Below are 26773 nucleotides of genomic sequence, written 5' to 3' on the forward strand. Positions count from 1 at the left end.
TTGAAAAGAAAATTGGACAGCAATTTGCTTTGGATAAGTCCTTCTTCACAGGGTGCTCTCTTGATTTCTCATGGAGTAAAGGCCCACTGTGATCTTGTTTACACGAAAAAGGGTTTGCTATCAGTAAGGTATAGTAGCATAGCTAATCAAAGTGGAGACACAGCTGAGTTCTTTTGCTGATATAGCTTAAACCAGTTCCCTGAACGGAATAAGCTGTACCAGCAAGGTATTTTTGCTGCTATAATTGCATCTGCACAAGGGCTCTTACTAGCACAGCTACAGTAGAACCTCAGAGTTACGCACACCTCAGGAATGGAGGTTGTTCATAACTCTGAAAGATCCGTAACTGTAAACCAACATAAAGAAAAGGAGGACTTGTGGCACCTTAGAGACTAACAAATTTATTTGAGCGTCAGCTTTCGTGAGCTGCAGCTCACTTCATCGGATGCATTCAGTGGAAAATACAGTGGGGAGATTTATATACATAGAGAACATGAAACAATGGGTGTTACCATACACACTGTAAGGAGAGTGATCACTTAAGGTGAGCTATTACCACCAGGAGAGTTGGGGGGGGGAACCTTTTGTAGTGCTAATCAAAGTGGGCCATTTCCAGCAGTTGACAAGAACATCTGAGGAACAGAGGGGGGTGGGGGAGGGAATAAACATGGGGAAATATTTGCTTCAGGTTGGGGGGCTTTCTGTAAGCAAGGACTGGCCTGTCTCCCAAGATCTGTGAGAGGGATGGGTCATCCTTCAGGATAGGTTGTAGATCCTTGATGATGCGTTGGAGAGGTTTTAGTTGGGGGTTGAAGGTGATGGCTAGTGACAGCCCCCCAACCTGAAATAAATATTCACCAGCAACCACACACACACAACAGAACCACTAACGCAGGAACCTATCCTTGCAACAAAGCCCGTTGCCAACTGTGTCCACATATCTATTCAGGGGACACCATCATAGGGCCTAATCACATCAGCCACACTATCAGAGGCTCATTCACCTGCACATCTACCAATGTGATATATGCCATCATGTGCCAGCAATGCCCCTCTGACAAGTACATTGGTCAAACAGTCTCTACGTAAAAGAATAAATGGACACAAATCAGACGTCAAGAATTATAACATTCAAAAACCAGTTGGAGAACACTTCAATCTCTTTGGTCACTCGATTACAGACCTAAAAGTTGCAATTCTTCAACAAAAAACTTTCAGAAACAGACTCCAATCAGAGACTGCTGAATTGGAATTAATTTTCAAACTGGATACAATTAACTTAGGCTTGAATAGAGACTGGGAGTGGATGGGTCATTCCACAAAGTAAAACTATTTCCCCATCTTTATTCCCCCGCCCCCCACTTTTCCTCAGACGTTCTTGTCAACTGCTGGAAATGGCCCACCTTGATTATCACTACAAAAGGTTTCCCTCCCCCCCCCGCTCTCCTGCTAGTAATAGCTCACCTTAAGTGATCACTTCTTACAGTGTGTATGGTAACACCCATTGTTTCATGTTCTCTGTGTGTGTATATAAATCTCCCCACTGTATTTTCCACTGAATGCATCCGAGGAAGTGAGCTGTAGCTCACGAAAGCTTATGCTCAAATAAATTTGTTAGTCTCTAAGGTGTCACAAGTCCTCCTTTTCTTTTTGCGAATACAGACTAACATGGCTGCTACTCTGAAACCTGTAAACCAACAATTCTCAAACTGTGGGTTGGGACCCCAAAGTGGTTTGAGACCCTGTTTTAATGGGGTTGCCAAGGCTGTCATTAGACTTGCTGGGACTTGAGGCCCAAGCCAAAGCCTAAGCCCCACTACCCGGGGCCAAAGCCAAAGCCCCAGGGCTTCAGCCCTGGGTGGCGGGGCTCAGGTTACAGGCCTCCTGCCTGGGGCTGAAGCCCTTGAGCTTTGGCTTTGCCCCCCCTGACCCAGCCCCGCCCAGGGCTCAGTGTTCGGTCCATGCTCCTGGGGTCGTGTAGTGATTTTTGTTGTCAGAAGGGGGTCGCGGTGAAATGAAGTTTGAGGACCCCTGCTCTAAATAAAACGTTATGGTTCTTTCAAAAACTTACAACTGAACACTGACTTAATACAGCTTTGAAACTTTACTATGCAGAAGAAAAATGCAGCTTTTCTTTTTTAATTTTTTTTAGTAGTTTATGTTTAACACAGGACTGTCCTGTATTTGCTTTTCTTTCTTTTTCTTTTTCTTTTTTTTTGTGGGGGGGTCTCTGCTGCTGCCTGATGACATACTTCCAGTTCCAAATGAGGTGTGTAGTTGACTGGTCTGTTTGTAACTCTGAGGTTCTACTGGATATCCATTAGAGGTAAGATTTTTTCACATTTCTGACATAGCTATGCCAGTCAAACTTTCTAGACCAGACCTCAGAGTAAGTTTGGCAAAACCAAGACCTTAATTTGCTGTTTGAAATGCCTGAGAAACCAAGACAGAAGGAACTGGATGACACCAGAGTAAGTTAAAATCTCTATGCTTTCCATTGAAAGCTGCAGGCTGGTGTGTGTAACAGGCAGAAAGGACCCAGCTTGACTTGCAGAGCCTCAGTGAGAAAATCCATCTTTTGACTCTTGAACTGAGGGCTTGTCTACATTTGAAATGCTACAGCTGCAGCTGGGCCACTGTAGAGCTTCAGTGTAGGCACCACCTATGCTAAGGAGATGAGTTCCCGTCAGCATAGGTAATCCACCTTCCCAAGAGGCAGCTAGGTCAACAAAATAATTCTTCTGTTGACCTAGCGCAGTCTACCTGGAGACTTAGGTTAACTTTGTCGCTATGGAGTGTGGATTTTTTCGCTCCTGAGCAACACAGCTGGGTCAACTTCACTTTTTAGTGTAGACCAACCCTAAGCCAACTGCATCTGGAAATCATTGAGAAAGAAGAAAATTAAAATTGTCATTTTTTTTCCACCAAAACCTGTAGGTGCCGATTCCGTGGATACTCCAGGGGCAGGGAAAAAATAGTGGGTTCACCACCCACCAGCCACCTGCCAATCAGCTGTTTGGTGAGCCCTGGCAATCAGCTGTTCAGCTGTGGGGAAGAGGCGCTGGGGAAAGGGAGCGGAGTGGGGGAGGGAAGAGACAGAGCAAGGGTGGGGCCTTGGGAGAAAAGGCGGAGTGGAGGTAGGGCCTCGGGGCAGAGTGGGATTGGAGCACCCACCCGAAAAGAAGAAAGTTGGTGCCTGTGCCAAAACCCTTTGCAAATTACAACTATGTAAAGTCTATGTTCCTTTTACCTTTTTCACCTTTTCCCAGTTCATCCTGCAGAGTCTCTGAAAGAAGAAGAAAGTCAGTTAGTGCCGATGCTGATATACCAAAGAGGATCAGTAAGGAAACTTTATTCAGAAGAATATTGCCACTTCAACAGGACTGCTCCTGTGGGTAAGTTCCCAGTAACATGACTAAGGGCTGGACAAACTTAACTTCAAGTAACATCACTAAGGGCAAGTTGACACTTACATTGCTGCATCTTGCTTCAGCATAGCTACGTCTCTCAGGGGTGTGGACATTCCACAGAGACATAGCTATATTGACCTAACCCTCAGTGTAGACAGTGTTAGGGCAGGTCTACACTTAAAACACTGCAACTACCGCCGCCGTACTGATGCAGTTGCACCACTGTGCTATTTAAGTGAAGACGCTCCTATGCCAATGGGAGAGAGCTCTCCCATCAACGTAGTTAATCCACCTCCCTGAGAGGCGGTAGCTAGGTCAGTGGGAGAAGCTCTCCCATCAACATAGTGCTGTGTATATGGGGGGTTAGATCAGCATAACGAAGTCGCTTAGGGGTGGGAGGAATTCAGCATAGCCAACACGGGTGGAGCGTGACTCCCACATTTGGAGAGGCTGGGCGTGAGCGAGCCTGGACCGTGGCCCCGCCCACCTGATCCATCTCGAAGCCCACCTCCGCTCAGCCTCCTCCCCCCAAGGTCCCTCCTGCGCTCCACCCCCACTCTGCCCCAGGCCCCGCTCCCGCTCAGCCCCTTCTCTCAAAGCCCTCCTCATCCCCTGCTAGCACCTCACCGCCCCCTCCCCCGAGACACCCCCCTCCCGCCCACCACTCATGCCTCTCCACCCTTAGGGCCCTCTCGCCTGCTGCTCAATCCTCTCTGCCCTCCCCCTTCCCATAAAAGCCACCAGGGGGTCATGGGGCCAAAGCCCCATCATTTTTTCCTGCCCTAAGCGAGCAACAGAGGGGGAGAAGGTGGGGAGAAGTGAGAAGTGGGCGGAGGGAGGCCTCGGGGGAAGAGGTGCAGTGGGGGCAGAACCCCGGGGAAAGAGGCAGAGTGGAGGTGGGGAGAAGCCCAGGACCCATCCCCCACTTCTATGGAGCTTCACTTCCGGCGCTCCAAAGGCGGCGACCGGCTGGCGTGCCTCCGGAGGGGTGATCTGCACCACATCCGTGGCAGTTCCACCCTGCATGGCTGGCCTTTTCTTGGGAGGCTTAGCCTCCCCTGGTCTCTTATACACACCCCCAGAATGGCCAATCCCTAGCACTCAAAAGTCATGAGTCACCACCCCCCAAAAATCATGAGATTGGCTTAAAATATAAATACTTTTCTTATTATTTTTCTGTGCTGTCTGATTTCTGAGACGTTAAGCTACACTCTCGGGCCATGTTCTCAAGCTTTTCTGTGCAACCACATGGTCTAGAAACTTCCTTTTTAAAACTATGACAGCGGAGAGCCTCGTGAAATAGCTTGACTCTGGGAAGCTGGGGCTTTGAGCACAATGCCCAGTGTCAGCAGACTGGTGATAAAAATGACAAGCGTTGGCAACCTTGGGAACTCCACCTCGTTGCTTTCCACTTGAGAAGAGCCTGAATACTCAGCGGATTCACCCTTAGCTAACAGACTGTTTTGAATGTCAGTAATGAGTGAAAAATCATTGTAAACATTATCATTGCTGGTCACTTCTTGACTGGCCTTAATGTTTAATGGCTCTCTCAAATTCTGTCCCATGGGTCTGTCTGTAGTCACAGAGCTCTGCAGAGCTTGTCTAATGTTATTGGGCCTTGTTCTCATTTTTGGTTCTTAGTTAAGCAAATTGTCCACTGAAGTCAGTAGATGAAAATCCCCCTTCTGCAGAGGTCTAGGCACCACTTAAAACCTCAAAACCGGGCTTCAGTGGCAAAGGCTCTCTGTTCAGGAGTCAGAGTAGCAGCTGTGTTAGTCTGTATTCGCAAAAAATAACAGGAGTACTTGTGGCACCTTAGAGACTAACAAATTTATTTGAGCATAAGCTTTCGTGAGCTACAGCTCACTTCATCGGGTGCATTTGGTGAAAAATACAGTGGGGAGATTTATATACAAACACAGAGAACATGAAACAATGGGTTTTATCATACACACTGTAAGGAGAGTGATCACTTAAATTGAGCTATTACCCTAATAGCTCATCTTAAGTGATCACTCTTCTTACTGTGTGTATGATAAAACCATTGTTTCATGTTCTCTGTGTTTGTATATAAATCTCCCCACTGTATTTTCCACCGAATGCATCCGATGAAGTGAGCTGTAGCTCACGAAAGCTTATGCTCTAATAAATTTGTTAGTCTCTAAGGTGCCACGGGTACTCCTTTTCTTTTTGCGAATACAGACTAACAGGGCTGCTACTCTGAAACCTGTCATCTAAGAAAGGCCCTGTTGTTTTAGTTTCACTAATTTCTCATGCTTTTGAAATCTCTTAGCACCATCTACTGGCTCTTCTTAGTTGGTGCAATGATCTGTTAACGAAGGCTAAACAAGACATGCACAAAGAATCATTATTTTCCCTTGGGCACTGAACATATCAGGGACCTCTTTAGCACTAAAATCCATAGAAAACATGAATGAAGGCCAAGTATATTTTAAACTAGAGGTTTTGCTTCCACTCACCTTTGAATTTCTTTAACACTGCCTTGAGGACAACAGTCTTGAGAGAGAAATTGCTGATAGAGCTTTTCATATCAGAAGAGACAGGAACTGGCTTCTGAAACTTCAGACTCTTGCTTCTGAAGAAAAAATGGAAATTGTTCTATATTATGACGATGAGCTATAGAGCTGCTCCAATGCTCACAAATATTCACCAAAGTATCCAATTTGTTTTGCAAAAAGAAAAGGAGTACTTGTGGCACCTTAGAGACTAACAAATTTATTAGAGCATAAGCTTTCGTGAGTGAGCTGTAGCTCACGAAAGCTTATGCTCTAATAAATTTGTTAGTCTCTAAGGTGCCACAAGTCCTCCTTTTCTTTTTGCGAATACAGACTAACACGGCTGCTACTCTGAAACCTGTCAATTGTTTTGTGTTAGCGCTTGAGAGTGAAATTCACATACACACACACCCATGCCCCCAGGCAGAATGGCCAGCACAAATTTTAAGCCCACGTATGTCTTCCGCCACAAAACTGGGCTTGTCAGACTGAAGTGGTGTTGGTTAATAGTATTTCTCCAGCTATAGTGCTAGCTGAATATGTTCACTGAAAAAAAATGACAATATCTGCAAATAGTCAATTCAATGTATAGTATTTGTCCAGATCTATCTATCCCCACACACTCTATCTATCTCACTTATTTCTCAGGGGAGCATGTGTAGTAAACCGTGGATTTAGCATACCTGTCCTCACATCTCTCTGCTTGGATGTGATCCATTGATGTCAATGAAAAGAATCCAATTAACTTAATTGGGCATTGAATCAGTGCCCTACCCTATCCTCATCCCATCAGCTCGTCATAAACAGATCCCCACCACCCAGGGGGCCAGGAGAAGCATGTACAGTGCTGCAGAGATAGGTGACTCCCCACTCTTCCAGGTGGATGTGGGGATACGCCTGCGGGGAGAAGACACTCAAGCCCTTTCTGTTAATATTGTGGTTTGTTTTTATCCACCACAACTGGAGGACTCAGCCCAGAGCTAAAGGATCGAACAGCCCAAGGAGACCAACCCTTCTTCTCACCCTTTGAGTGGGACCTTCTTGGGCACTGTATAAAATAGATTGAAACAGGAGAGGGAGATTTCCCCATGCCAGACAAAGAGGAGGGGAGCGGACTGCTGACCCAAGCCAGAGAGAGGGGGAGCTGTCCCCTACTTTTAATTATACCTAGCTCTTCTCATCAGCAGACTTCAAAGGAGGTCAGTATCATGATCCCCATTCACAGAGGGGGAAACTGAGGCTCAGATCAGGGAAGTGACTTGCCCATCATCCCCCCTGCAGTCACTGGCACAGCCAGGAATAGAACCCACATCTTCTGAAGCCCACAGCTGCCAACTTTCACACGGTAAATAAGCACCCCAACTTTCACAATAAGCCAAATATCAAGCTAATCCCATTTAAAAACAAGGCCAAAACAAGCCAATCCCTAAGAACCCCAACACTCTATGTGACTATACCCCCCGACTTGCAGTCTGGAACTGTGGTGGGCCCGCTGTGCACCCCTAATTCTCTCCCACCTTGCTCCTGCTTGCCTCTTGCCCCTGCTTGCCCCCCTTGCCCCTGTTTGCCGGGAGCCAATAAAAAGAAAGAAGCAACAAGCTACAAGCCAAAAACTAGCCAACAAGCAACTCACAAGCCAATTAAGCCAAAAACAAGTCCAATTTCTGCATTTTTTAGTGGGTTTGGCATGTTTGCTGAAGCCCCATCTAATGCTCAGATCGCTAGGCCAAACTGCCTCCTATAAACAGCAAGCAAGACACCCAACTTCTTTGAGCCCGAATCAGCTGGCACGGGCCAGGCCGTAGATTTTTCTTTGCCATGTGGATGTACCCTAAGAGACTTGTCCGAATCTCCCAAGAAGTCTCTGTAGAGCAAGGACTTAACCCAGAATTTCAAAAGTCCTCCACTAGTGTCTGGCCATTGTGCCATACTTCAGGGCAGGGTTATTTTACCTTGGTGGGGAAGGCCGTCACTGACTCTGAGGGACTGTTGATGGAAACTATGCGATGGAACTAGGACCTGCCAACGGAACACTGCAACACTGGAGTCCCACATCAGGTCTTGAGAGTAAGGCCATTGAAGTCACTGTAAAGATGCTCAATGACCTCAAAGGGCCTTGATCAGGCTATAAGTGGGGCTTACGTCATGGTGCACAATGCTATGTCTGAGCCACTGTGCCAAGCTGAATTTCATCCTAAAGGTTTAAATCAGTGGTCCTCAAACTTTTCAGGGCTGGGAGCAGGGCCACAGCTTCCAGCGGAAGTGGGGGATGTGGACAGGGGTAAGGGGGGCCAAAGCTGGGGCCACAACTGGGGGGCAGGTCTGGAGCTGGGAATGGCTGGGTGCAGGGCTCGGGCTGGGAGTGGGGCCTTAGCAGAGCTGGGGTGGAACGGGATTGGGTGGTGCTCCTCCCTGCTGCTTCTCCCCAAACGTTCCTCCATGCCCCACAGGTTGGGAATCACTGACATAAACGGTGCTCGAGAGATACATAAAGAGTGAGTTGCATGTTACACAGATAAATAAAAGCGGGACTTCAGTCTCTACATCTTTCAATCTGGTGCTTGACTGAGCTCCCTGGTAGGAAAAGGAGATCTGAGAGTTTCTGAGAGTTTCTAAATTTCCACAAGAAGAAGCTAGAAGGAAGCCCCAGGGTATGTGTGGAGCGGCAGGTGCTCTTTCTGTCTCAGTGTGCCCAAGTGTCCCTGATTATCTCTGAAGGGCTAACACTGACCGTTCAGCAGCACTCGTGAGAAAAGCATGAGGGAGGGTTAAAAATGCGGCTCCGTACCTGTTCAAGATGCTCGTCAATCCTAGAAGGGGGGAAAGAAAGAGATACTCCCTTGCATTCATGTCACTCACTGGACAGGGTGCGGTCTTCATTCCCACCCGCTCTGTGGCCTACCACCAAATACAAGTCTATGAGTGCTGCTACGTATGAGTCCTTATCCTTGACTTCAAACAAATGCTTTTAGCTCTGAAAGACCATGGTTCAATCTCCGTCATGGCCAAAATCAAGTCCCTACACTCTGGTGCTGACTTTCTTTTTCTGGTGGGTGCTCCATCCTTGCTCTGCCCCGAGTCTCCACTTTTGCTCTGCCTCTTCCTCCACAGTCACACCCCCACTCCGTCTCTTCCCCCCTCACTCTTTCCCGTCCCCCAAGGCTGCCCCGACCCACCCGCCCGCCGTTCGCTCTTCTCTGCCCCCTCCCTGAGCGTCTCCCACCTGCTCCTCTTCACCTCCTCCCCTGACACTCTCTCCCCCACCAGCTCGCCCACTCACTCCTCCCCACCCCTCGCCCAAGGCCTGCGCTGTTGCTCGCTCCTTTCTGCCCCCTCCTCCCTTAAGGGTGAGTGACGAGGAGAGGGGCCTTCAGGGGAAGAGGTGCAGCACAGGCAGGGCCACCTGAAAAGAGGCTGAGTGCTGGTCCATGGTCCATGGGTTCTGAGCACCCCCCTATTTTTTCCCCATGAGTTGTTGAGCCCCGGAGCACACCACGGAGTCACTGCCTATGCCTACGCTGACATTCCCCACATTGATAATTCCAGATAAGACATTCCCTCGTTCCTTACATTTTAGAAGATCTGAGGGCCAGATACCCATCCTGTGTGTATATCAGCACAGGTGACTTCAATGGATCTGTGTTTATTTTCAGCCAGCTGAGGATGTGGCCCCATGGATGAAATGGACCCTTGGGCAGAGAGCCCAACACAAGATACCACTGCTTCAGTGGAGGGTTGTGGTTTGGGCAAAATGTCATTGAGAAGCTAGGGAGAGAATGTCAGATACCTGCAAAAAACACTTAAGCTTGTTTATTGCAGCCCCCACCTAAAACATAGGGATATGCAAATTTGCCCAGGAATTAGAACTATATGGGCTGGTTACTGGGTGAGGGTGTGTGGGTGAATCACACAGGAACAGGCTGGAAGAGATGCTACAGATACACCCTGGACAATCACGATGTGGTACTAGCTAAAGGAGACTTGGAGATATGAGTAAAGATACGATCTTCTATTGTTTGGGTCCTCCTGTGTTCAGGACTTGTAAATGAACTAGATTGCATGAAAGGTCTCTGACTCCATCCCCGATTTCTCCTCCCAGCTGGAATGACGCACAAAGCCACAAATGTTTTAGCTAGCTGCTTGGGCTAAAAGAAATAACATGGAACAGTGGGGATAAATTCCCACATGATGCACTCTCTTTTGTGTACCAATACCAATAGCTTTGAATGCAGCCATCATTCAGAAGTAGAGCTGGTTGGACATTTTTCAAATCAAATTTCCCATCCACGCCCCACACACGGCCATTCATTTTTATTTATGTATGTATTTTGTGGGGGGAAATGGCCACCATTATTGAGGTGTCTTATTTTTGTGATGCTGATGGGTAAAGGACTTCTCCTTCCATGTCCAAGAGCTCATGGCTCCAGCCTTACCTTGAGCAACTCAAGCACTGGTTGTTGGATTTTCTCTTTCAAGTCTGTTATCAGTTGGTTGAGGAGTGAAATCTCCTTGGAGAGCTCAGTGAGGTTCTCATTCTGCTTCTTGGTGATGCCCTTCTCCATCTTCTCCAGCTGGTCCAGGAGGAGATGCTCCTGGTCATGCAGAAACTGGCGCAGACCCTCGAATTCAGAGATGAGAATCTGCCGCTCCAACTCTATAGTTTTCTTCAACAAAAATAAATGACCAGGTAGAGGGCAGGACAGTAAACTCATTTGATGGATTGTATGTCGCTGAATGCAATGGCAGCATGAGGTAGTGAATAGAGCTAGCCAGAAATTTTTGCTGAAACAGGTTTCCACTGATGAATACCAATTCAACCAAACCCCCCAAATTTCTATAGATTCCGGTGCCAGAAGGGACTGTTGAGATAATCTAATGTGACCTCCTGAATAACACAGGATTTAGAACTCACCCCCCAAAAAGAATTCCTTTTCAAGTAGAGCATATCTTAAATAAATAAGCTAGCCCTCCCACTTTTTACCTGCCTTAAGGGCAAGCCATGGGGGGAGGAGGCAGAGAGGAGCGAGCAGGGGGCGGGATCTCAAGAGGATGAGGTGGAGCAAAGGCAGGGTCTTGGGGGAAGAGATGTCACAGGGCAGGGCCTCAGGGAGAAGAGGCGGTGTGGGTAGGGCCTCGGGGAAGGGGCAGAGTGAGGGGCAGGGCTATGGTTCAGATGCCGGTGGCCTCCCCCACCCACACTTCTAGGAAGCTTCCAGCACTCCTGCCTCAGGGTCTGACCCTAAACCCGTTAAAGTCAATGGGAGTCTTTCCCTGCACTTCAGTGGGCTTTGGCTCAGGCTCTGTTCGCCATCTGTAAAATGGGGATAGTAGACCAGCCCTGCCTCACAGGAGTGCTGTGAGGATGAAAACATTAAAGACTGTGAGGTGCTTAGATATAATGGTAATGATGGGCTGATAAGAACCTTAGATTGCCTATTAACTTGTGAAGAACATGGGTGAATTTCCACATTATGCCCTCTCTGAATTATAAGCAAATTCACACAATCAGTTAGTTTCACTCTCATTTAACCCATTTCCAACCAACTAATTACATATGACTATATCATTATATATTGAGGGTGCATTTCAAGGCCCAAGAGCTTACAAACTAAGCCCTGGTCTCCACTACAGCATTAGGTCACTGCAAGGTAGCTTACGTCGACCCAACTCTGTCAGTGTCTACACTAAAATTTCGCTCCCGCCGATTTAATTCACCCACTACACCGACTTAATAACTCGACCTCCACAAGAGGTCGCATCAAGTCAATGTGGACGAAGTTAGGTCAAGGCAGTGTCAATGTAGATACTACGTTGCTTACATCAACTGTTAGTGGCCTTCAGAAGCCGCTCCACAGTGACGGTACGCTCAGAGTAAGCACTCCCGCTGAGGACGTGCATCATTGACACAAGGAGCAGAGTGTAAACACACCCAAGTGATGTAATTACTGCAGCGATTGTACACTGATGTAAGTTAGGCCGACTTCATTTTGTAGTGTAGACGCGCCCTAAGAGGCAAAATGGAAGAGGCGGATCGATGAGACCATCAAGTGGGGAGGGAGCGACAGGGTGATAAATGTGGTAGTGATCGCAGCAAGGGTGTGCCTTTCCATACGGGTCCTAGAAGAGGGGAGTTTTGAGAAGGGATGTGTGGTGATGGCTTTACAGATGTTGGTGGGGCTTTTCTGCTACTTTAAGGGGCAGACTTGGAGACGGTGCAAAAACTAGGGCCTGTGGCCACAGGTGCCACCTTCCTCCTGTCCCTGGGGATGCTGAACCCCCACTGAGCCCCAGGCCCTGCCCACACTCCACCCCTTCCCCAAGCCCTACCCCAAGCCTGCCTCTTCCTGCCCAGATCCACCCCCTCCCCCGAGCGGGCCCCATCCCCACTCCTCCCCCTGGAGCACAGGGGGAGTCGGTGCCTATGCCAGTGGCTGCTGGTTGTGTGCACATGGTGGTTTAATCACCACACCAATGGGGTTGAAGTGCGTTTGTGCACACACAGCATGGCTGTGTTTGTATTGGTGTATTCTGGACAAAATGTATGTGACTCAGCAGGGGATAAAGTACTTAGATGCTAGCACAGTGTGGAACAATGCGCTTTGGAATATCCAGTCACCCAGAAAGCCAGGAGAAAGACCAGGCAAACCGGTTAGACAAGTGAGGTTAGGTGACCCCGGCCACAGGGCACAAAAATGATTGCTGATCTGCCAGCCTGGCCTTTGGCTAGGGGTGAAATGTCATCCGAATTATTAACCAGTGTTGCCAGCTCTCATGATTCTATCATGAATCTCACCGTTTTTAGTGTGCAATACTCTCCCTTTTATCTGAATGGCCTGGGGGGGGACACCAAAAACTTTTGGACAACTTGGAAGTGCTATTTTTGAGCTGCGTTCTAGCTGTAAACTGGTAGGCAGTCATGGCCCAGGTTCAGCTGGGAATAACTTTACCTGACTGGCTGCTGTCATTCCCATTCCAGGCTATCAACCAATGAATGGCAGAATTCTGCCTGTCAGCCTCTCCCCTGCCAGCCCTGTGGCTGTCCCAGATTACTTCTACTCTGCATGCTAAGGGTACGTCTACACTTAAGCCACTACAGTACTGTTTGATTGGCAGGGAGAAAGTACTCCTGGGGCAGGGACTTTTTATTGTGTGTTAGTACAGTGCCTAGCACAATGAGGTCTTGGTCCATGACCGGGGCTCCAAGGAACTGTAATAATAATCATCAGCATCATCAAAAATTAATAACAGCAAGATAATAAACAGAAGGGGGAAGCATCCGATGAAGTGAGCTGTAGCTCACGAAAGCTTATGCTCTAATAAATTTGTTAGTCTCTAAGGTGCCACAAGTACTCCTTTTCTTTTGAGAAGGGGGAAGGGCAACAAACTTTAGCTTGAAGGAATGACATGAAATGGGCACTAGATAGCAACAGAGGATAAGGAATGAAATGTATTGCTCTAATGCAATGTATGGTCAAAAACTTCCCCTGGGTTCTTTCTCTCCTTTCACCTAGATTCAGGTTGCATGAAGTTTCCGAGTTAAATCTGAATTCCCCCCCCCAACCCCGCCTTGTTTATTTTCTCTAAATCAAGCATTTATGTTCCGCTCCCTTGTGACACCTCCTCTGACACACCGTTCCCCCTCAGTCTTGAATCAAGCAGGCTGATATGATACTAAGCAGGGGGAACTGTGTAAATCTGTTTCAGAGTAGCAGCCGTGTTAGTCTGTATTCGCAAAAAGAAAAGGAGTACTTGTGGCACCTTAGAGACTAACAAATTTATTTGAGCTGTAGCTCACGAAAGCTTATGCTCAAATAAATTTGTTAGTCTCTAAGGTGCCACAAGTACTCCTTTTCTTTTTGCGTAAATCTGTGGGGAAGTTTGCATGGTACTCGAGGTCTCTGAGGATGATCAGGATATATGAGGCTCAGTGGGGAATAACCAGTGACAGAGGAATGGGAACACGGGGCTTGTTCCAGCCCTGTGGCAATTTGCATAGCTCCCACCAAAGTTACACAGTTTCAACGCTCTGTATTTGCTCTGCACCAGAGGAGCGTCTCAAGTTATCAACAGCTCCCCTTTCCTTCTACTGAGACAACAGCTGGTGATCGAGCGGGAGGTCAGAGCCAGCAGTCAATAAATGTTGACTTAAATAGCATTTTGCACTGCTTGCTATGTAGTTGTGTTGCACTTTGACTAGACAAGAGCTACCTTACTTTTGCACTGGAAAATCTCTCTGTTGTTGCTGCTGACCTAAATTCTCAAATGCGATCGATGATTTTGCGGGGTTTCCATTTTTAAGGGCCCATTTTGAGACACCACAAAATGTCCAGGATTTCAGAAAGTGCTAAGCTCACATCCCTTGAAAACTAAGACCCTTTAACTCACACTAGAAATGAGGGGCACATTTTTACCGGGTAATTAACCTTCGGAACAACTCCCACAGGCATGTGGTCAGTGCTTAATTTTATAATGAAAGAGGTGTCAGGGCTCAAGCCATTTTCTTACATTCATAACTGATGCAGCAAGCCCAGAAGTGCTGAGGTTATGAACTGCCAAGGCTAGAAGTGCCGGAGCTCAGCACTGGCACAAATTAAGCACCAGATGTGGTGGATTCTTCATTCCTGAAGTTTTTAGATAAAGATTGGATGTCTTTCTAAAAGCCATGCTATGGCTCAAACTGGAAAGATGGACTTGTTGCATAAATTACTGGGTGGGGGGGTCTCTGGGTCTGTTATGCAGGAGGTCAGACTGGCCTCTAAAATCTAGGGCTCCATGACTCTGAGGTGTCTTAAATAGGGCAAGGGCACCAAAAAAGTGTGTGGTGAGGAGCATCAAAAATCACAAGTCCCTTATCAGATTTTAGGACAGTTTTAGTATTTCTACGACATCTATCTCCATAATAACCCAATGGGAATCTGGAGTTGCAGAAGCACCCTACAAATGGTGGGGGGTCTACAGATGCCTGAACCACGGTCCCACCCCTGCCGCACACCACCCTCTGAGGCTCCACCCCTTTACTGCCCCTTCTCCCTGAGCCCCCTCCTTCATGCTGCCAATTCTCCCACGGCCCAGCCCTTGCACTGCCCCTTCCCCCAAGATCCTGCCCCCTGCTCGCTCCTCTCTGCCCCCTCTCACCGTCGCTCACCCTTACAGGCAGTAAAAAGTGTGGGGCCATGGCCTCCTGGTCCCACCTGTTCCGGCACCCTTGATGGGAATGTAGTGTTACACACTAAGAAGAATCAAGTTTACCACCGTGCAGACATAAATGTCAATGAGAGTTAGGCTCCTAACACATTTATATCTTGTTATTAATAGCAGGCACCCACCAGTAGCTCTTGGCTTTTCTTATCATCCTTTGATTTAAATTCCAGCAATTCTTGTCTCTCTTTTTTCAGGAAATCCAACCGCTCTGAATTTGTTCCTAGGAACAAAAGGAAACATATATTTGATTATTATTATTTGTTTTTGTTGGGGGTCTTATTTGTGTTGGTGTATTTTGTTCTCAGTGCACAGAGACAACACAAGAGAAAAAACTCAGGGTTACTCACACAAACACATTCATGCAAATGAAACGATCATGTTCGCACACAAAAAGAGGCAGACCTATGCATACATGCAAACAGACAGACAGACAGACAGACATAGAGAAGGAAAACAGTCATTTTTGTGCATGCACACACACACAGATGCAAACACACAAACACTGAGAAGAAACTCACACGCACATGCCCCAAACACTTTTTAAGGACATCATTTCAATACATATCCATAACTCTTTGTACGCACCCTGTACATGCACACACAATGAGTTTTGAGACTAGTGTACTTGTGGCACCTTAGAGACTAACAAACACATGCACATATGCACTCATACGTTCTCACACACACAGTATTGCTGCATTTATCAGCTGTAAATTCCATTTAATTATCTCCACTGAAGACATAAACAGAAAACTTAGCCCCGGCTCAGAAGAACCAGTGTCTGCAAAAGACCTTATTCATCCTTGGGAATTCTCCCTTGCCAAAAATAGATCAGGAGACTCTCTCTCCTTTAACCCTTCATTTTCTAATAAGGCAACTGAGTAAGTATAGTAAGTGTTTGCAGCGTCAGGCTCCTTCAATCACATGGCTTAAATTCAATATAATTAAGAGAGACTAACTGGATCCAGCATTCTCCAACTTTCCCATAGTATGCACCATATCTTGACAGAGAGATTGTCTTCTAGACTTATGATCCTACACGTCCCCTCCCCAGTTGCAATCACATAACATCAGGGTAGCGGCCACAGCAACTGCTTATACAGAAAGGTATATTAGGAAAGTATTTTGTGTATTTTAGATGTCTTTAGTGCAGCTGGAGAAAATGGAGAGACCAGTAGTTTATGATGTGCTAGGTCCCCACAGAAGAGTGCTCTGTGGAAAACCTCTGAACTAGGTGATTGCCGTGTACTTTGTGGCGTAGACCAGTGACTCTCAACCTTTCCAGACCACTGTACTCCTTTCAGGAGGCTGATTTGTCTTGCACAGCCCCCAAGTTTCACCTCACTTAAAAATGACTTGCTTACAAAATCAGACTTAAAAATACAGAAGTGTCACAGCCTCACTATTACTGAACAATTGCTGTCTTTCTCATTTTTATCATATAATTATAAAATGAATCCACTGGAATATAAATATTTTACAGACTTTTCAGTGTACAGTATATACAGCAGTATAAACAGGTCACTGTCTGTAGGAAATTTTAGTTGCACTGACTTCGCTAGTGCTTTTATGTAGCTTGTTGTAAAACTAGGCAAATAGCTAGATGTGTTGATGTACCCCCTGGAAGACCTCTGCATACCCCCATTGTATACTTTGTATACTCCTGGTTGAGAACCACTGGTGTAGCTAGATAGATGCAGTGGGGGATGTAGATGATAGAGGGAGAGGGGGAGACTTGCTAAATACAAATATAGATAGACATACAGATCTGATGATAGACAGACAGACAGATAGTACCTTGTACTCCTGGGCAGCCTCCTCTACGGGCACCACGGTGTGAGGCCGGTGCTCCCGGGATCTGTCACATACCACGCAGATCGACCTCTGATCATCCCTGCAGAAGAGTTTGAACGCTTCCCTGTGTTTCTCACAGAGCCCCTCCTCCAGAGTCCCTTTCGCCCCAGGTACCGCAAACTGGCTGATGATCTCGCACATGTTGGCCAGCTGCCTGTTGGGCCTGAAGTTCTTCTGCTGGAAGATCTTCCGGCACTGAGGGCAGGGGAAATCCATCTCCAGGCCTCTCCAGCTCTTGGTGATGCAGACTCGGCAGAAGTTGTGGCCGCACTCTATGGACACCGGGTCTTTGAAGAACTCCAGGCAGACCGAACAAGTTGCCTCGTCTTGCAGGTTCCCGGGGAGGAAGACAGCAGCCATGGCTCTTTTCTCTGAGAGCAGGAAATGATTTCACTTTAATGAATGCTTGGCATAGAATGAGATGTGGGTGTTCCCATTCTGAGACAGCTGCTGTCAGAGGGTCATATCTGCAGTGTCAAATTTCTTAAACTGGTAATGAGTCACTCATCAGGGCTGCAGCCAGCAGAGGAGACTCTGGTGGAAAACATAGGCAGAGAGATGCCCGACCTCCCCAAACTACAGTTCCGTGTGCTGGATTCAGGCTTGATCATTCTTAGCAATAGGAGGTTGGAAGAGGATGGGACACCACTCCAGATCTGAATTCCAGAGCCAGATCTAGACCTGAATGTCATCACTCCCTAGTGGGCCCAGCTCACAACTCTGGAGCTGAATTCTGGATCTGTGCTTCATAGCTCTTACAGGCCTCCATTCAGGATATCATTTGGGTGCCTGCTTAAGACCCATTGACTTCAGTGCTTAAGTGCTTTGCTGATTAAGGATGCTTTCTTGAACTGCAGCTATGACAAATGTAAGCAGGATCTGAATGAGCTCTCCCCTGTCATCTAGTAATGAGCTGTGGAAGAGGACTTCAGGACAGCTCTCCTTTGCATTGGGACACCCACCCTGCCTCAGTGCTTAGCATGATGGGATTGCTTTGCCCAAGCAGGATGCCCCAGGGGTTGGTCCTGGGGCTGGTTTTGTTCAACATCTTTATTAATGACTGGATGATGAGATGGATTGCACCCTCAGCAAGTTCGCAGATGACACTAAGGTTGGAGGAGAGGTAGATACGGTGAAGGGTAGGGATAGGGTCCAGAGTGACCTAGATAAATTGGAGGATTGGGCCAAAAGAAATCTGATGAGGTTCAACAAGGACAAGTGCAGAGTCCTGCACTTAGGATGGAAGAATCGCATGCGCCACTACAGGCTGGGGAGAGACTGGCTAAGCAGAAGTTCTGCAGAAAAGGACCTGGAGATTACAGTGGATGAGAAGCTGGATATGAGTCAGCAGCATGCCTTTGTTGCCACAAAAGCTAATGGCATATTGAACTGCATTAGTAGGAGTATTGCCAGCAGATTGAGGGAAGTGATTATTCCCATCCATTCGGCACTGGTGAGACCACATCTGCAGTATTGCATCCAGTTTTGGGCCCCCCCTACAGAAAGGATGTGGACAAATTGGAGAGAGTCCAGTGAAGGGCAACGAAAATGATCAGGGGGTTGGGGCACATGATTTATGAGGAGAGTCTGATGGAACTTGGGTTATTTAGTCTGCAGAAGAGAAGAGTGAGGGGCGATTTGATAGCAGCCTTCAACTATTTGAAGAGGGGTTCCAGTGAGGATGGAGCTAGGCTGTTCTCAGTGGTGGCAGATGACGGAAGAAGGAGCAATGGTCTCAAGTTGCAGTGGGGGAGGTCTAGGTTGGATATTAGGAAACACTATTTCACTAGGAGGGTGGTGAAGCACTGCAATGGGTTACCCGGGGAGGTGGTGGAACCTCTATCCTTAGGTTTTTAGGGCCCGGCTTGACAAAGCCCTGGCTGGGATGATTTAGTTGGTGTTGGTCCTGCTTTGAGCAGGGGGTTGGACTAGATGACCTCCTGAGGTCTCTTCCAACCCTAATCTTCTATGACTCTATGATTCTATGAAATGATCACTTTTGACTGGGATTGGATAACAAGTCACTTTGTTATTGGGGACAGGGGCACTAAAGGATGGTTATCCTTGTTGTGTGAATCAAGGGCAGTAGAACTGTGCTTGGTATGCCCTGACTGAGGGACTCAACCTCAACTAAACTGAACGCACTAGGCAGGGGACATAGGTGCTGAAGCCCAGTGCAACTGCAAGAGGGTGGGCATAGATACTCGTACTGGGTGGTATTGGTGCTGACCAAGGATCTTAGGCATCATCTGATCCTTCCTCTTTCCGCTGTGTAGTAACAGAGCTGCTTAAGGCTCAACGGAAACTCCTATAACACACCAACAGATCTAAAATCACTGCTGAGGGACAATGTGCATTACCATAATGGCTTCCCCCACTAACAGCTGAAGTCACTAAGAGCTCTATTAAGTGGTGGGATCACTGAAAGGGGGTCATGGCCCTCCCACTTTTTGCCATGGGCCTGCCTCTCCCTAAATCCCCCACAGCCAGGCTGACAGCTGGAGCCTGGTTGGGCAGCATGGGCACCATGCTGTGGACCATCCACCTGCCTGGGGTGGAGGTGCCAAAAACATCCCCTGGCCCATATACTTGCCCCCCACCCAGGGCAGGTGGAGGGTCCACCGTGGCTCCCCACACCTACCCAGTCACATGGCTCTTAGCCTGGCCGGGCTGCAACTCAGAGGCCCCATCCCCGATGGGGTGCCCGCAGGGTGGGGGCATGGACCAGGGGCTGCTCTCGGCCCCCTCCACCTCGGGCAGGTGGAGGGTCTGCAGCTCCCAGCCTGTTCCAGCTTTCAGCTTGTCCGGGGGCACGGGAAGGGCGGGGCCATGGTGGGAGCGGGGCCCCTGCTCCCCCCCACTTTTGGGAAGGCTCCACCACCCGTGGATTACAAGGCATCCCAGAGTGCCGAGCAGCTGATGAAGCACGCAAGGTGCATTCTTTCCCTTCCCCCCGCAGCCGGGGTTGGGGGTGAGCTCTGCATATGCACCTCTGAATTCTGGGTCTGCACTGACCAAGGATAGCAACTGTGAGTAAGGTGCGGTGAAGGAGGGGCACATTAAAGGAACTTTTATTTGCTGGACTTAAGAACCTGAGGCAAAAGGACCCTGCCCAATGTATTCTGGGGTGGGTATCTTGCTCATGGGTTTATGTTTATGAATCCTTCTTGTGGCCCTCCTTTTTATTAATAGTTCCTTTTCTACACTCGGACTGTGTGCTTTTGAGAGGGGAAGTATTGCCTCTCAGAGGCTCTCAGGGGTGGTGTGTAGTTGTCCCAGGTTACTGGATGTGGGCTCAAGCCAGTTTTGTGTCGTATTGTTGACAAGGAACCCTAGATATTGAACCCAGCCCTTGTTGCTGCTGACTTCAACTGGCAGAAGGATCACACAAGCAGTAGGGAAAGAAAAAAAAACAGCTCTGAATTCCATACCCAGATCTAGACTTTTATTGTGCCTTAGTGGATACAACCCAGAACTTCGGAGTCTAAATTCTGCATCAAGAGTTGGGTGTGAACTCCATAAGTGGTAAATAATTCTGGCTCTGAGTTATTGAACAAAGATTTGATCTGAACTTCACAGCTTCACAGCAGAAACAAATCTCTGGTTATGAATGCAGAAAGCTTAGAGTTATTGTGGATAGAGACAAAACATCAGATGAGGACACACCTGTACAGTGGGATATGAAATCCAGATCTGATTCCAAACTTTTTAAAAGTTTGAAGACAAATGGGAGAGAGATTCAGACTGGAGGTTGGACACAAAGCCAGATCCAAACCCAAGGTTCTTATCTGATATTTAGGTTGTACATGCTGTCCAGACTTGTGTATAATTTTGGTCATAACAGCACCAGCATGGACTCAGGGCTAAATTCTCCTCTTGAATCATCAGAGAGGACGAGAATATGTCTGCGCTGACGAGTCTATGGGTTATAGCTGGCTATTTTCAGTGTGTCAACAAGGTGCCAATCTTTCCTTAGTTTTGCAAGAACTGCTTGGCATGAATAATGATTTAAAAGGGTATCTGGCAAAAAAAATGACAGTATCTGCTGGCAAAAAAAACAACCACCAAAAACCCACAAATAATATTATTTGACCGACTTCTAAAGAGCCTCCAGAACGTGTTTTATTTTGGCACAAATGCCATGAGGCTCGAATAAACATTGTTTTTCATGAAAAAATCAAAATGTTGGTTGTTTATATTTCATAGTGTTCAAAAACGGATGCCATGTTTTTGAACGTTTTTGTAACACTTTTATTTATCAAATACATTTTTGAAAAAAATTCATTCACTGAAAAGCATTTTAGAGGGGAGGGGAAAGGCCAGTTTTCCTGGGGAGGAAAAAAATTTGATTGAAAAAATTGCAATGGGTTTTAGGCTGGAATGATCAAATTAATGTCATTGATTTACTTTCCATGGGGTCCTGATAAACATCTTTCCTCTTGGTCTGTGAGGAAATCCATGTACCAGTATCTGCAGAGAATTTGAATGTGTGTGTGAAGGACTGGGGAACAGAGTTGAAACAGTTTGTTGTTAACATGCTCTCCTAGAACGAAGGCAAGAAACTTCACCTTGCTAGTTGTCTTTACTCTGTATTCCTGAATGGATGGATGGATAATCACCTCATCCCATATGAGCCATGCAAAGACAGATAGAAAAACAGACAGACTGACAGATAATTCATCTGTCCAGATGCATCATAGAGAGGAGGAGACATTATGGCACCTACAAAAGTCTTAGGCCACCTGTTAGGCATCAGAGCAACCCTCAGTGACACTGAGAGTGTTTCCCCACACAGTGCCCTCTCCTCTGTTTCCCTTCCCACCTCTTTACACTCCCTCCCCCATCCCAGCCCCCCCACTCCTTCGCTTGTTCTCCCCCATCCCCCACTCCTGCCCATCACCTACGCTGTCTTCCTCTTCCCCCAGCATTTTTCTCTCCACTCCCGCCCCTTTCTCCACTTCCCTCCTTCCCCCTTGTCTGGTCTGTCCCTTGGCAGAGATTCTCAGCTGGAAGGACAGAAAGGGATCCTCTGGGGCAGAGAGATCAAACACCCAGAACCTGCCTCCCTTTCCCCACCTGTCTCCCAGCTCCATCCCCGTCCAGAGGGGGTGCTAATGAGTTTCCCCTGTTGCTCATTCCAGAAGGGTCAACTCTAACATATATAAGAATATCCACACTGGCTCAGACCAAAGGTCCATCTAGCCCAGTATCCTGTCTTCTGACAGTGGCCGATGCCAGGTGCCCTAGAGGGAATGAACAGAACAGGTGATCATCAAGTGATCCATCCTGTCACCCATTCCCAGCTTCTGGCAAACAGAGGCTAGAGCCATAGGTGCCAACTCCATGGGTGTGCCGGGGCTGGAGCACCCACGGGGAAAAATTGGTGGGTGCTCTGCACCGACCGGCAGCTCCCCACCCCATCCTCCCACCCCAGCTCACCTCTGCCTCTGCTCCGCCTCATCCCCTGAGCACGCTGCTGGGTCCTGCTTCTCCCCCTCCCCCCAAATGCTTGCTCCGTGAAACAGCTGTTTCACACGGCAAGCCTGGGAGGGAGGGGGTAGGAGGGGGAATGCAGTGTGCTTGCGGGAGGAGGCAGGACTGAGGTGGGGATTTGGGGAGGGATCCAATAGGGACAGGGAGGGGTACAGTTGGGGTGGAGCAGGGGTGGTGCCGGGGGGGGGGCCGCGAGCACTCACCGGCGCTGACAAACGTTGGCGCCTGTGACTAGGGACACCATCTCTGCCCATCCTGACTAATAGCCATTGATTGGACCTATCCTCCATGAACTTATCTAGATCTTTTTTGGACCCTGTTATAGTCTTGGCCTTCACAACATCCTCTGGCAAAGAGTTCCACAGGTTGACTGTGCATTGTGTGAAGAAATGCTTCCTTTTGTTTGTTTTAAATCTGCTGCCTATTCATTTCATTGGGTGACCCCTAGTTCTTGTGTTACAAGGAGTAAATAACACTTCCTTATTTACTTTCTCCACACCTGTCATGATTTTACAGAACTCTATCATATCCATCCTTAGTCGTCTCTTTTCCAAGCTGAAAAGTCCCAGTCTGATTAAAGATTTCTCTTTCTAAAATGATGTGCCCTTGTCAATCACCTGGTACAGGATAGAGCACCCCTTTCTGAGCAGCTTGTTGTGAAAGCGCCCCCCACCCCAAGGGAATCAGTCCTCACTTAGGGGATGTTTCACTTATGTGGGAACCAGGGCTTAAATTCTCATAGAGTATTTCCCAGAGCTGCTTATGCCACCCGCAACCCACTATAGAAATTCTAGGGGGTTGAAAATATTTACCAGAGCTCTGCTCTGGACAGCTCCATCTGAATTTAAGGCGTGGGAGCTGAAAATGCTACAATGGCATGAATGCAAAGCAGGGAAGCCCAGACGTTGTCCCACGGAGGGAGTACATTTCACCTCCCCAGTGCCTAAGCCCTCAAATGATATCACCTTTCATAGGAGCGCAGGAATTGACAGACCTGGTTAGACCCATGATCCATCTCGTCAGTTATTCTCCTGCTTCTGACAATGACCAGTTGCTTAAGGACTTCCCAGTAGATGGAACAAACAAATCTTTATTAAGTAAGCAGTGATCAGTTACTTACAAGTGGGAAGCAGATTGGGAAATGGGATGGTACCACCACAGTCACCTCCAGGATGAGTCAATTCATGGCTTCCTTGATCCTTTGTTATGCCAAGTATATATAACTTTCCACTCTCTCTCCTTATACATATGGATTAGCCTCCAAGTTTCCCATTAGCTCTCTTCCCCCATTTGTTTTGTGCTAGTTCAAACTGTTCTCTTCCGGCTTTATGCCTCCTTTTATCTTTCATTTGCTCACAGACATGCTTACTTGCATTTTCTTGCACATACACAATTTTACTTGTGCTAGGATGGCAGACTGTTAGACCATGGCAGTTAAGCCTGAACATGTCTTCGCTTCCATCCAGAACAAGGTGAAAGTAATGCCTTAAAGGGCAACTATGCCCACAGAAGTTTTTCCCTGAGCTCTCCCAGTTGTATGGCTTATGCCCCAAAGAATCAGAATTTATATCCCATCAATTTTTTTCTTGTCTGATGTAATTGTGGATGGTCTCATTTTCTATATAAACATCTAATCCTTTTTACAAGCTCTTGACCTCAGTGATGCTTTGTGGCACTGAGTTCCACAGGCGAGTTATGGATTGTGTTTAAAATATTTTCTTATTGACTCCATTTTTAAACTGTTTTGCCTTCCAGTTTCATACAATACCACCTGTCATGTTTGGCACTTCTCCAATGGGGAATCCTGACATGGTCTACAAACATTAATGGATATAGCCTCCAAACCCCTGGCATGGTAGGTGAGTATGTTATCCCTGTTTTACAGAGGGTGAAAATGAATCACAGAACACTGAAGTGGCTTCACATTTGAATGATTTATTTAGCAGTTTAAATACACACGGCTGGTGTGCGTATTTCTTCCTTGAAAGATGATCATTATTATTATGTATATTGCAGTAGCACCTGAGACCCAGACCCTATTTTGCAGCATACTACACAGAAGTGAAGCAACAGATAGCCCTAAATCATGAGCACACAATCTAAATAGACAGTAAATTAAGTGGAATATTCTTGTTGATTTAAGCTCCCCAGCTCCAAAAATCTGTTTGCTCCCTGCCATAATACAGAGATCATTTTATTATTATTGTTTATTTTTATTGTGCTAGTGCCCAGAGGCCCCACTCAGGGGCCCAGGTCCCATTGTGCTAGACGCTGTACACGCACATAACAGGCCCTGTCCTGAAGCACTTACCATCTAAGTTTAGGAAGGAGACACCACAAGTGGATACAACCAATAGATGGGGGGGGAGTACAAGGCAAAAGCAAGATGACTCCGATCAGTGTGCTAAACAGCCATTACAGCATCAGACCTGCCAAGTTTAGACCTCGATAAATAAGACCAGCTGGAGAAGAAATATAGACACATGGCCCGGTTCTACTGTCAGTTACATGAGTTCAATCCCATTGACTTCAGTGGATCATGGATTCCTAAAGGCCTTTTGACTTTGGAACTAAGAAAAATGATTATGAGTAAAATGGAAAGTTAGTGGGACTTAGGTATTATATTCATGGCATACACACAGAGAAGTTGGATCAGAACATAAATATTCTTGCTGGAAGGTTGTAACGTAACACAACTTGATTTCTTAGAATTCTGAATGATAAGACACAAAAGAACTCTGAAACAGAGAGAGACAAAACAGGCTACAACCAGAGAGGCACATCTCACCACATCCAGATCACATGTTTCCCTCAGATCCCCCTAGCCTGGCTGCAGGGCCAGGCAACCCCCTCACACAAAGTGAAAGCATGTCATTTTAAACACAGTTTCCAATACTCCACATTAAGCTTCTGACAATGACACTTTGGAGCATTTTACCCCAAGCTTCATCACTCTGAGACATGATCCCTGCTTTAAAGACAACAGGAAAGGAGGTATTTTCCAGGAAGAATGGAAATATCTCTGAATCTTAAAAAAAAAATAATCTGGATTTAAAAGAAACAGAAAAAGAGGCTCATGATCTGTTCCCCTTCCCTGCAATGCAGAAGAAGAGAGACAGCAAATGTTAAGAGCTGAACTGATTCACTGACACTGACCCCCACCCCTCTCAACCTTCCTCCAGCTCAATTGCAGAAATCAGTGTTGCAGCAGGTGTAGTCATAAGTAAGGTGAGATTCGTCGGGTGTCCTCACCTTGCCGCAATTTTGCACTGAAGTGCAGTTCAGCTGGTAGTAGAGAGGTAATTTCCCTGAGGAGAGAGATAGAAAAGGGGCATGGTTAGAAAAACATGCATTCACTCAGGCACAGCTTGCTATGATCAGCTGGGAGACATTATTATAAACCAGTGGTGCAGGCTGTGTGCTGCACTCATTACTCCATGTCACTGAGGATACTGCAGAACAGGGAGTTCAGAGGAAGGCTGATTTGATTATAGTCTATAAGTACCTACATGGGGAACAAATATTTGATAATGGGCTCTTCCATCTAGCAGAGAAAAGTCTAACACAGCAGCTCTCAACATTTCCAGACTACTGTATCCCTTTCAGGAGTCTGATTTGTCTTGCCTACCCCCAAGCTTCACCTCACTTGAAAACAACTTGCTTACAAAATCAGACATGAAAATACAAAAGTGTCACAGCACATTATTACTGGAAAATTGCTGACTTTCTCATTTTTACCATATGATTATAAAATAAAGTAGTTGGGATATAAATATTGTACTTACATTTTAGTGTATAGTACATAGAGCTGTATAAACAAGTCATGGTCTGTATGAAGTTTTAGATTGTCCTGACTTCGCTAGTGCTTTTTATGTAGCTTGTTGTAAAACTAGGCAAATATCTAGATGAGCTGATGTACCCCCTGGAAAACCTCTGCATAGCCCCAGGAGGTACACGTACCCCTGGTTGAGAACCACTAGTCTAACACCATCCAATGGCTGGAAATTGAAGCTAGATAAATTCAGTCTGGAAATAAGGCAAAAAAAAAAAATTAATAGTGAGAGTAATTACCCATTGGAACAACAAGGTTCATGGTGAATTCTCCATCTCTTGCAATTTTTAAATCAAGTTTGGACGATTTTCTAAAAGATCTGCTCTAGGAATTATTTGGGGGACAGGTCAGGCAAATTTCCTGGTGCCCTATGCAGCTGCGTGTTGCTCCAGCCCCGCTCCACCCCTTCCCATGAGGGCTGAGGTAGGGGTCGGGCCTGCACTCACCTGGCAGCGATAAGTGGAGCG

At 46.9% G+C, this 26773-nt stretch overlaps 1 protein-coding gene and 1 long non-coding RNA gene across 4 annotated transcripts in view; one reads left to right on the forward strand and one right to left on the reverse strand.

Moving 5' to 3' along the window:
• Positions 1–23815, reverse strand: part of LOC119842527 (E3 ubiquitin-protein ligase TRIM7-like) — a 28069-nt gene extending 4254 nt beyond the window's left edge. The window contains 7 exon segments of the mRNA XM_043497166.1: positions 3251–3286; positions 5891–6029; positions 10360–10590; positions 15253–15335; positions 15338–15347; positions 16925–17352; positions 23595–23815. Of these exon segments, the coding sequence (XP_043353101.1) occupies positions 3251–3286; positions 5891–6029; positions 10360–10590; positions 15253–15335; positions 15338–15347; positions 16925–17341 (916 nt within the window). The 5' untranslated portion in view covers positions 17342–17352; positions 23595–23815.
• The window catches only part of LOC119842529, a 30073-nt gene continuing 5564 nt past the window's right edge, over positions 2265–26773 (forward strand). The window contains exons 1-4 of one of the 3 annotated variants that reach the window (XR_005288760.2): positions 2289–2326; positions 2938–3019; positions 3270–3395; positions 24230–24333. This is a non-coding gene — a long non-coding RNA (uncharacterized LOC119842529). Of the gene's footprint in view, positions 2327–2937; positions 3020–3269; positions 3396–24229; positions 24334–26773 lie in introns of all 3 variants that reach the window. The other 2 variants (XR_005288761.2, XR_006275633.1) reach the window with 2 other exon arrangements.

The sequence above is a fragment of the Dermochelys coriacea genome, chromosome 14 (assembly GCF_009764565.3).
Source record: "Dermochelys coriacea isolate rDerCor1 chromosome 14, rDerCor1.pri.v4, whole genome shotgun sequence".
NCBI lineage: Eukaryota > Metazoa > Chordata > Testudines > Dermochelyidae > Dermochelys > Dermochelys coriacea.